General features: G+C 35.1%; 1 protein-coding gene across 13 annotated transcripts; it reads right to left on the bottom strand.

Moving 5' to 3' along the window:
- Positions 1-3243: 3243 nt before the first annotated feature.
- Positions 3244-10399, bottom strand: LOC113706207 (pectinesterase inhibitor 9-like). Of its 13 annotated transcripts, none has more exons than XM_072063403.1 (9): positions 8046-10399; positions 7737-7787; positions 7383-7476; positions 7034-7122; positions 5533-5655; positions 4801-4875; positions 4461-4548; positions 4020-4106; positions 3244-3577 (listed from the first exon to the last, which is right to left on the bottom strand). In XM_072063403.1, exon 1 carries the CDS (start codon positions 10172-10174, stop codon positions 9557-9559), a length of 618 nt encoding a protein of 205 aa, XP_071919504.1. In that variant the 5' UTR covers positions 10175-10399; the 3' UTR covers positions 3244-3577; positions 4020-4106; positions 4461-4548; positions 4801-4875; positions 5533-5655; positions 7034-7122; positions 7383-7476; positions 7737-7787; positions 8046-9556. The 13 variants fall into 13 exon arrangements, with proteins under 13 accessions (XP_071919504.1, XP_071919502.1, XP_071919505.1 ...); XM_072063401.1 differs by having other exon boundaries at positions 8038-10399; XM_072063404.1 differs by having other exon boundaries at positions 4524-4548; positions 7737-10399.
- Positions 10400-11221: the final 822 nt, after the last annotated feature.

Here is an 11221-nt window from a genome sequence, read left to right on the forward strand (position 1 = left end):
AAATAGATATACACCCATATTCCAACATATATCAAGATGGCCAAGGTATTTAGGGTGTTGAATATTTATCCTCGTCATTGTCCAATAATGACAGGTCTAAACTGATTGAAATGTTGGAAATTCTTGTGAATAATGACTAGAAATACTACTAGATTATATTCACTGGTGTGACTATAAAAATTGTTAAAGATAATTTTTTAATCTAAGACTCCGTTTGGATTGACTATTTTTTCAAAAAATAAGTTTTTGAAATACAATGTTATAGTAATATACAATAACTCAAAAAACATCCCATTCATATTAGTATATCAAATATTTCAAAAAAAATTTATAGTAAAATTTTTTCATATATACTACTACAATAAAATATTTCAAAAACACCCCCAAAAAATAACTAATCCAAACAGAGCCCTTACTATTTGAGCCCAATGGGTACCCAAGTATTTTCCAAAATTTACCATCAATTAATGGGTACAATTGGGATTTATCCCATTTTAAACCCAATATTAAATTTTAGTACCCATCCCGCCCAAAGTCCCTATGGGTATGGGTAACCCATTGGGACTTGGGACAAATTGCCACCTCTATATATATTGTAATTTGAACGTGTAATGTTTTTTCTCCTCTTGACCAAAAGACTCTTGACTGTTCATGACGGATGCTGTTGTAGCCGTCCTGCCCCGAATTTGGTAATCGTCTGGCTGAGCTGCCTGTACCATACCAATTACCAACGTGTCTACTTTGTCGTGTGCTTCCAAGATACGTGTCGCGTTGTTTCCTTACTGGCTGTCAGACTTGTAAGTAGACCGGCCCACAAACCCTAAGTCCACGTGGCCTCATCGAGGACCTTTTGATCACTTGTTTCTGGACTCCAAACCCCACCATTCCGTAGCGGCAATCCGGCTTCACGTGGTCACTGTGGGGTATATCATCCATTTAAGTAGTATTTCCCTTATTTATATGTTACTTGCTTTCATTTTATACCTACTACATAGATTCCCACCCTCTGTCTTTTTATTTTTAAATGTCAAAAAGAAATTGAGTAGGTTCGATCCCAATTATCGTTATGAACCAGGACTTATCCTCGAAAGCATAGATCATTTGCAGGAGTTTCTGTAGATCATCCATTAATACAGTACTCGACTTAATAATATAATTAGAATACACAACTTTTTATAAGAAAATAATTCATTTATGTTGATTGAATCAACTTGTATTTACTTATCCTCTGCTCATGTCCTAGTTTCCTTGCACTCTGTCTTGGAATCCAGGTGTTTGTCGTATTGGTCACAACTCACAAACACGAACACTTAATACTCGTGTTTACTTTGCCATTAGCTTGCATCTAAATTTGGTTTAATTACACCAAAATTTTGTTCGACCAACCAAGTAAATCGATTCTCTAGCGTATGGAGTCACGTCATATAGCTAGCACGAAAAGCGTCGTTAGCACAACAACTGTCATATTCTAATAGTATTTTTATATTGTATACATTAAATCATTATAGTATGTTTTTCTATTTAAAAAAAATTCAGAAAATAGCAATGCAAACGAGCTACACATTTATTGAACAAATGGTCTAGTAAGTTAATGATAGGAGTATTACAGAATTGTTTGCTATCTGCATCAAAAAAAAAGAGGGGAGATTTCGCATGGAGAATACTAAACCAAATTTGTATAAGGCCTGCAATTTGGAGAATGCGAAGCAGAGAAAACACAAACCTCTTTTTTTTTTTTTGGTAAGAAGAGAAACACAAACTATTGGGGAGCAATGAAAATTGACATTTTCTATGATAGCCACCAGAGAATACAATTTGCACCCTCTTAGTTAATTAGATTGCAAAAACATAAAAATGGTTGGGAATCAATACCACCAAATTCTGCCCATAAAAGAAGTACTCCAAAGCGTCTCCATCTCTTTTTTACTTCCCAAAGCAAGCCCAAAATGTCTCCTGAAGCTGAAAGGATTTTAGTAGAGCAACTTAGGTTGAAAACGAGACTCCCGGTTCAAATTATCTTCAGCATTTCCCGCAGTCTGAGGCGAAAACTTTTGATTCCATTTTCCAATGCCTACACCTAAATAGTACTCCGTATTTATTTAGATACTAGGAGGTATAAAACGCGCTATGCGCGTAGGCAACCAAAGATAATATGCCCTGCCAAATATGCAGATTAAGGGAGTGATTGAATTTTGGTGCATTCTTCTTTTATCCAACATTGCATGCAAATTCTTTTTTGTTTTTTTTTTTGTATATCAGTATGAATATGCATGGCACTAGACAGAGGGAAAAATATCATTGAGCTATATAGATTAATGTTGATAATCCAAAAGTCCATTAAACTTCAAGGCAATGCAAAGACTTCAAATCCATTGCATGACATGAATTTGGCAACGATGATGACAATGTACCTGGCTGCTACACTGGATAGTAAAATCACAACTTATAAAGCGAGCTATTCTCTACTTTTTTAGAAAACCTAATAACTTGCAGGTTGAAGCTTTGTAAGTTGATGCTATATCTTTTCTGGATTCATCACCCGTGGCTTGTATGTAATTTCACAAAGTAATTGAAAGCAACTAAAACTTATCCATTGCTGCAGAAATAGTTGTAGCAAAGACGGATAAATTCCTCAAGAAGATACTACTGGAGAAAACGGGGAATAACCTTACATTGCATTTCAACAGAAGCATTAAAACATGGAAGATTACTGATACAGTAAAATGCCAGAATACTGATACATTACTGAAATGTGCCAGATTAATAATGGCCTAATTGAGCTGAAGATGAAAATTAAAATGCCATGGATACATTTTTTCGATTGAATACAACAACAGCAAAGGATGGTCAGCCCAAAGATTGGTAACTGCTCTTCGAATGCATTAACTTGAGTAGATATCACAATGTAAAATATTCATGCGATTACAATCTTTGATTCATTAATTCGACCAAAAAAGGAAGAAAAAGCAAAGGACCTAACAGTCCTGTTCATAACAGAATTGGAACTTAAAAGTAAATGATATACGACAAAATATCCTACTACAGAAAATTTTGACCAAAAGAGACAACACTCAGATAATTTTTCATCAGAGATACTGCAGTAGTTTACAACAACAAAGACAGACCTGGATCTAGATAGCCTAGCATCCCAGCCCATCAGTAACTCAAAACAATATCGAATTGTAACTGAAAATGGCAAATCTCATGTAACTAAAGTGGGGTAACAAGCAACTGCTAGTATGATTAAACAAAAGAATTAGTTGCAAAATTGAATTTCTGGCTACAGTGTACAATTTACTGTTTAAGTTTAGCGTACACTATATAGAAAATGATAAAGCTTCTTGAAATGTGACATAAGAGAAAGCATCACTTAGAAACAATATTTGGCAGTAGTTCTGCAATTTTACCATGATCAATACAAAAGTATGGAGAAACAAACCTAAGAGACTTATTTAAATATGCAAGAATAACAAAAGACAAATCCTGAAACAGCTACAGCTGATGGATTTACACACTTTTGTGAACGCAAAGGGCATAACATTCTATCTGGAGGCAGTGGAATTCCCTCCTTTGCAACCTGTTTCAAAATGAAGCAATAATCTGTGTGTGAATATCAAATGGCTATAGAAACACAAAGTTCATAAAGTCCTTTATATTTTTTAATCCCTATCCTTTTCTTTCATTTTTTTTTCAATTCGTGTAAGAAACCTAACCATTATAACATCTCTGCACCTATGGTTCTTATTTTTTTTTCATTTATTACCATCAATGGTGCCCCCATGCAAAATTTTCCCAAGACCTGGCAAGGGTGAGCCATATGTCTCAGATAGGAATAACTCAAATATGGAAACTATTCATATGAAACATAACAATTACCACGACTTTCTCACAAGTCATAAAAGAATATCCTATATGCAAAAAAATATACAAAAGAATATCCTACATGCAAGAAAATATAATCTTAACAAGCTACCAACCATTCACGGAACTTCCTACACAATAAAAGAAAATAACCTCACCTTTGGGGGAGGAGAAGGCGGTGGCGGGGGATACACTGTTGGAGCAGACATTCTCTCCTCAGCAGATTGGTACCACCCTTCCATCATCTGACATGCACATCAATAATGAAAAGTTATGAATTTTATCAATTATCTTGTGTGGATGTCTGTGTTTCTTTGAGTGAGAGAGAAAGAGAGAGAGAACAGGACAACAATGAAAAAGAAAATACAACTAATTAGGTGCATGATTCAACATGATCAAGTCTGAAACAAACAGAGTTTTTAATAGAATGAAAAACAGTCCCCAGATGAAGGGGACTTTAAAATAAATAAAGAAGAAGATGAAACCAATAGAAAAATCAAATGAACCAATGATGATAAGACAATGACATGAAGATAAAGAAAGAATCAAATAAAGCTGCTAATGTACGATTTGACATAATCTTGGTGAAGTGCTCTTACTTTAAAGAAAAAATACTGTAGCAATCAAACCAGTTTGTGCATAGTCAAGAACTGCATACATACTGCTTAGAAGTGCGCCTTGTACTGCCTGAATGCAAATAGCCAAGTTATTGATCATAGAACCTTCAAAATAGTCATTGAATTTATAGTTTCAAAAAAATGACAACCACTAGAATCTTAGAGCCAAATTTGTTGAGGTTCAGCAATATGATAGATAACATGATAGGCATCTATATGCACAATGCTTGAATAAACATGGTAACTGCTCCATGTAATCTCGGACTATTATCAATATCCGAAATATCAGCATAAAGCCATTAAGAAATATGGAATCACATACCTTCAGCCAAGGGGGGCCATGGAGTCTCTCACGTTTGCGGCTCCTGATTTTAGAAATTCTTGAAGATATATCTATCTACCTTGACAAAAGAAAGTGCCCATGCTCAAAGAAATGGAAGGAAATAAGTAGAAATATAACTGAAATCAATCCATAATAAATGCACTGCTAGGTCCTAAAGAAAGGTTTAAAGATGGCTCAACTAATTCAACTAACAACTACAAGTATGTCTAAGAGTGGTTTGATTGAACAAATAAACACTTTCTCCATTTTGAAAACAAATTTTCTTACTTGATCTTTTCCATCATAACTGAAATCAGTCTATCATAAATCCACTGCTAGGTCCTAAAGAAAGGTTTAACGATGGCTCAACTAATTCAACTAACAACTACAAGTATGTCTAAGAGTGGTTTGATTGAATAAATAAACATTTTCTCCATTTTAAATACAAATTTTCCACTTGACCTTTTTCTCAAACTACCAGCTCTATGGAGAAAATTATAAGACTTATATGAAAATGCACCTAGTCAAGTGTTAGTTTGATAGTTAAAGTACACATAGAAACAAAAATTTTACAGTAAGCAACATTAATGGTTTGAAAATAGGCATGAATTTCCATGCAAGATCCTATATAAGTATAAATTACCAAGTTGTAAATTGATATAGACAGCAAAGATAGTCCACAGACAAGAAGGATGACGGTAGATCTAATAGATTGGTCCACATGACACATACCTAGAAAAAGTACCAACTCCTGGCTTTAGCTGGACAAACATGAATTCCAAGAGCGTGTAATCTCAAAAAGTAGAACCCAGTAGCATCTGGTAGAATATAAAAGCTGATAAGCAAAGGACAATCCTGCAAAAAAAGGATCCCAATGGATTTGGTTGTGAGTTTGGTGGCTGTCTTGGCACCCCAGGCTTTCCAACATTATCGTACATTTCTGTAAAATCCCAAGATTAAGAATATTTTTCTTCCCTGTTTAACCAAACCAGGAAAACAATGGCAGAAAGAAATGCACACAAAATGCTAAAGAAGAAAAATAAACCAGCGACCACAAGCATGAGCATTCAAAAACTTAGCAAGTCAAAAAATCAAAAGCATACAGGAATTGCAAGAGACACAGATAAAAAAAAAACTTCTTTACAGATCAAGAGGGAAAAAACAGATCTAACCCAAAAAAAAATCCACCACCACCAAGTGAATGAAAATAAAAAGTCATAATTTGTCTCATAAGACCTGATGTTCTCTATGTTGACAGAAAAATAGAAGCAAAATTAGATAAATAAGATTAATGGAATACATAAGTTTCCAATTTTTTAGGAAAATTGTAGAGGAAAATTGTAGAGGGACAAAACTTCTTTCTTCTTGTAACTAAATCAAAAAGATACTCACAGAACGAAAAGCTTCAAAGCTAAATAAAGAAAAGCAAAACCCACAAAAATACAAAAAAACAGAACATAAAAGATGTTTGCTCCAAGGAATGAAAGTTCAAGCATCATTTGCACTTGGTATGAAAAATTATTATTCTAATCTTTACAAATTGTAGCCTCACATATGGTCTGATGCGAAACTTATTCTTTCCAAAATTGACTTATGATCTGAATGCAAAACTTATTACTCTAAATATGATCTGAATGCAAAACTTACAAATTGTACAGTACAACAGCATTAGTAATGCAACCACAAACTGATTAGTAAAAGGCATAACAGAAGGGAAAAAATTTCCAACAGCACTGACGAAAAAGCATCACAAGCCTGATAGCAACTCAAAAAAAAATGATCAAACATGACACAAGAAAAATGTGCAATAGCTGCAACACAAAAAAAAACTGTTAAGGGAAAAACAACCACCAAAGAAATCACAAACCAGTTTCCTAAAAGCAATGAAAAAATTGCTTGCACAGCTATTAGCATCAAACAAGTTTTAACAGAGGAGGAGAAAAACATGAAAACAGAGCCAATCTAAGGTAGGAAGACAAAATATGTATTCCAGCAGGAAATCCAAGTCATGGGGATTTCTTTATTTTTTTTGCCTTTTTTAGGGTGGAATCCTAGAACTAAAAAATAACCCAAATAGCACATGAAACAAGCAAAAAAAGCTTAAAAGGTATTATGAAGGAACTTTAGTCAAAGAAAGGAAAATGGATGGTCAGCATATGTTCATTCAGACCCAAACTTTTCGTATGAAAGAAACAAGAAATGAATAAATGTATAACTATGAGCTGGACCTTACACAGAGGTGTAATTAGGCTTTCTAACTCTGGGCATCAAAATCAAAGCTTCCCTGCCTCCTGAACGCTAGGCAAACCGAGCATTTTAAATCTGTAATATCAAATTTTCAAAAAATCAACTTTCAGTTTATTCACTATTAACAGGAAGAAATACAACGGGGAAAAAAACTAATCAAAAAAATGCATAAAAATAGTAACAAAACTCAAAGAACATAAAAATTGTTAAAATTAAAAAAAATATATAACAAGAAGAAATACAAAGAGGAAAAAATGAAGCACAAAAATACATAAAAATAGTAAGAAGACTCAAAGAACATAAAACTTTTTAAAATTACAAAAAATAAACCATACCTTACACAGAGGTGTAATTAGGCTTTCTAACTCTGGGCATCAAAATCAAAGCTTCCCTGCCTCCTGAACGCTAGGCAAACCGAGCATTTTAAATCTGTAATATCAAATTTTCAAAAAATCAACTTTCAGTTTATTCACTATTAACAGGAAGAAATACAACGGGGAAAAAAACTAATCAAAAAAATGCATAAAAATAGTAACAAAACTCAAAGAACATAAAAATTGTTAAAATTAAAAAAAATATATAACAAGAAGAAATACAAAGAGGAAAAAATGAAGCACAAAAATACATAAAAATAGTAAGAAGACTCAAAGAACATAAAACTTTTTAAAATTACAAAAAATAAACCATACCTCTAATCCAGGGCTGCTGCGACGGTCGTTGATTCCCTGAAACTAAAATTCCTAAAAAACCAAGAGATATATACAGAAAACTGTGAAATTATATCGATCTATTGAATGTAGGGCTTTTCGGCAACTACAAGCAAATCTGTGGGCAAATAAAAGAGCCACAGATTTTGCAGTCCTAGAGAGCCCAAAAATTTTCTAAAATTTAAGGGAGAATCGAGGGAACATTAGCTTTGCAGTTGATCGGAGAAGGAGAGAGAAGGGATTGACAACTTTTTTTTAGAGGAGAGGGTATAAGTGGGCTTACGAACACACCGAAACCAACTGTAGTCAAAGTGATGCCTCTGTGAAGCATTTCATCCAACACCTTACGGGCATTCTTTAGGTTCCCAGTGAATTGCAGGTTTCAGATTGGATTTTGGAAGCTGCAGAATGGAGGAGTTGTTGGAAAATCGAGAAAGCAATATGGATTTTCCTGCCTGCAAGGTGGGAGCATATAAGTGACTGATAAACGCAAGGGTCAAGGTGGATATGGAGGGTTTTGATGTGCTTTACGAGCATTTCTAAATTGGTGGGCAATGGAGAGAGATTTGAGGATGGATTGGAAAGTAGCAGAAGTGTGCAAGAAATCCGGCTGCTGAGAGGCCCAGATAAAGAAGCCAAGAGTCAGGTCGGGAAATGCAAAATAAATAAGAACGAGAGCAAGGGAGAGAAAGAGAGGAAGAGAAAGGGAACGGAGAGAGTTTGTGGAGAAGAGGTGTATCTAACCCTAGAGGAATGGAGAAAGAAAATAGAGAAGAAAAGGAAGAGGGGAAGAGGAGAAGATGAGAGGATGAGAAAGCGGCGGCGACGGAGGAAATTTACGAAAACCCTAGAGACGAAGTATATGCAGACGTCTGGCGCATCGCGCGGAAAAAAAAAGCTGGTGACTCACATGTGCGGCACGTGAGAGGACGACGAAAACAGCCACGTCAGAAGAGCTCTTCGGCTCTTATTCTACTTATGTTGATAACTGTATATGTGTGTATCCAAGTGCAGGTGAAGAGAAACGTCTCAGATACTACTGCAATTGGAAACTACACATAAAACAGTGAAAGCGTGCACATGAATTTGCTCTTTAGGGTATCATCCAAGTGATTAATGAGGGTTGCCACGGATTAAGGTGGAACTTAAGTAGTAGGACAAAACTCTTAAAAAACGGGACAACCTAACCTTAATGATCCCCTACAATTTACTACTAATTTAAGTTTTAAGCAACTTCTCAACACTCACCTCCTAGATTTACTCCTAGCTTTGCACGGAATGATGCCAAAACGCTAATACAAGTTGATAAAGGATCCACCACTTCCTGACAAAAAAAGTCATGTATTTAAATTTTGCTGCCGTTGACGTGAGAGTTTTGTTAGTGATTAATCTATAAGTAACTTGTAAGGAATTAATAATCCGGGAAGCATATCTTGACTTGTAACAGCGACCTGAACAGAAATCAATAAATGATTGGAGTAAAAAATAAAAGTTGTCTTTGCCACAAAAGTTGTCTACTGTATCTATATGATTGGAAAGAATCACCTTAAAATTATATTGGGCTGGGTGGAAAATTAACGGAACTGTACAGAACTACTTTCCAAAATCATTCAAAGGAGCAAAAATTGCATGTCACCGGCTTATTTTTCTTCGCTGAAAATGAACTGATTATGACTGCTTTTGTCGAGTGAAAAGCTCTTACAACAACATGGTACAATTTCAAGAAAACAGGAGTAACATTTACGAACACAAAAGTCACAAAACATTAAGGATGGCACACGTACAGTAGTATATTACAACATTCAAGGTGCATTCGAGGTGGAACCGGACCGATGCCTTGTTGCTGCAAAGCGATTAATCAAGGCAAGAGCATTACTAGTAACTTGAGCAACATAAACAACTCTTCTTGTAATAGGAGCCTTCACTTTTCCATTCATGTAAGACCCAGAAAACCCATCAAGACAAGTGCTTTCATCAGTTAAAGCTGCACTAACCCAAGTCTGCACATTACTCATGTGCCACGTGAAATCCCGACTGGTTACCTGATTATTCAACCGGGCGAGTTCTTGCATAGATTGGCTGAGCTGATCAAAACTATCAACCATGTTGTCTTTGCAGTCTTTAAGAGCCTGAGATTCTCTAGGGTTCAATCCTGTGGAGTTGGAGAACTTGGCAACAAACAGTTTTGTGGATTGAGCTTTGCTTAAGGCGACTGTTAAGGCAGCTCGAACTAACTGTCTTTCACTTTGTTGGATGGTATTGGAATAGGGTGCAAGCGATGTAACGCACAACGCATAAAATCTGGTGGTTTTGCAGGCTGCTTTGATGAAATCTGATGCAGAAACAGTAGGATCTGAAGTGGCTGGATTGAAGTAGTGGAAAGACAAAAACAGTAGCAAGTAAAAGCCACAGTTGGCCATGCTAATTTTTCTTCTTGGAAGTTTTGGTTTATTGATTGGAGTTGGGCCTTTCTTTTTCTGAGCTAGGTGAAGTAACAAGTACAGCTAAGGAAGCACGTATATAGATCTCTTGAAGAACTGAAAAAGAAGGCTGGAAAAACAGAAAACATTTCAATGAGGTTAAGGGTTGTCACATGCCAATGCTGTCTTTACCTTGTCTTCTCTTTCCTTGCCTTTTTTTTTTCTTCTTCATTATTTTAAATGCTTATCTATGATACTAACTTGCAAGGCATTTAACTAGTCTATAATCTCACTGGTTCGGGAGAATCTCACAGGTAGTTAGGTAAAGATGAACTCCTTTTTTTTTAAAAAAAAAAAAAAAAAAAGGAAAGGATAGAGATGTACTCAGCGACCAAAAATAAAATAAAATAAAGAAAATGGAGGTACACTGATTAGATTTATGTTTTTTTTTTTTAAACTAGTTTATTGATGCCAGAGCTTTTCTTCTTACATGTCAACTTGGCAATAATATAGTAGTATGATTTATGACAAGGAAGTGATTGAGATTTGGTACCAAAAGCACTAAAAAGGAAGATTTGCTTTTATGTAAAGGTTCCTTTAGACAAATGTTCAGGCAGCTTGTTAACAGTCATCACTCATCATTCAGTTTGAGTTCAAAAGCATGTTTCATAATTCAATTTGAGTTCACTCATGGTTTTTTCATCTTCAATTTGTCAAACTTTTTAGTTTTCTGAAGGGCAAAGTAATCAGAGATGGCAAATGGAAAGAAGAGTTGAATTTCAAGATGGAGAACAATGATTACTGCTCCGATTTCTCGAATTATTGTCTTTGGGTACGGAAAACAATCAAGAACAAGAAATGGAATGAAGAGGGTTAGAATTGAATATGATTTCAAGATGTTGAAGAAAGAACCCTCTTTGCATACTACGGTGCAAATATTTTTTTACTATATATTATGATGGCCTAACTGCAGAAACTTAAATTCAACCCAAAAAAAAAAAAAAAAACTAAAAGGATAGCGACGGTTGTTCGGCAGGTAAGTGGCTC

This window comes from Coffea arabica, chromosome 8c, assembly GCF_036785885.1.
Source record: "Coffea arabica cultivar ET-39 chromosome 8c, Coffea Arabica ET-39 HiFi, whole genome shotgun sequence".
NCBI lineage: Eukaryota > Viridiplantae > Streptophyta > Magnoliopsida > Gentianales > Rubiaceae > Coffea > Coffea arabica.

What these genes read in the sequence shown, in the direction of transcription:
- LOC113706207 (XM_072063403.1), bottom strand. Translation starts at nt 10,174, where the DNA reads ATGGCCAACTGTGGCTTTTACTTGCTACTGTTTTTGTCTTTCCACTAC.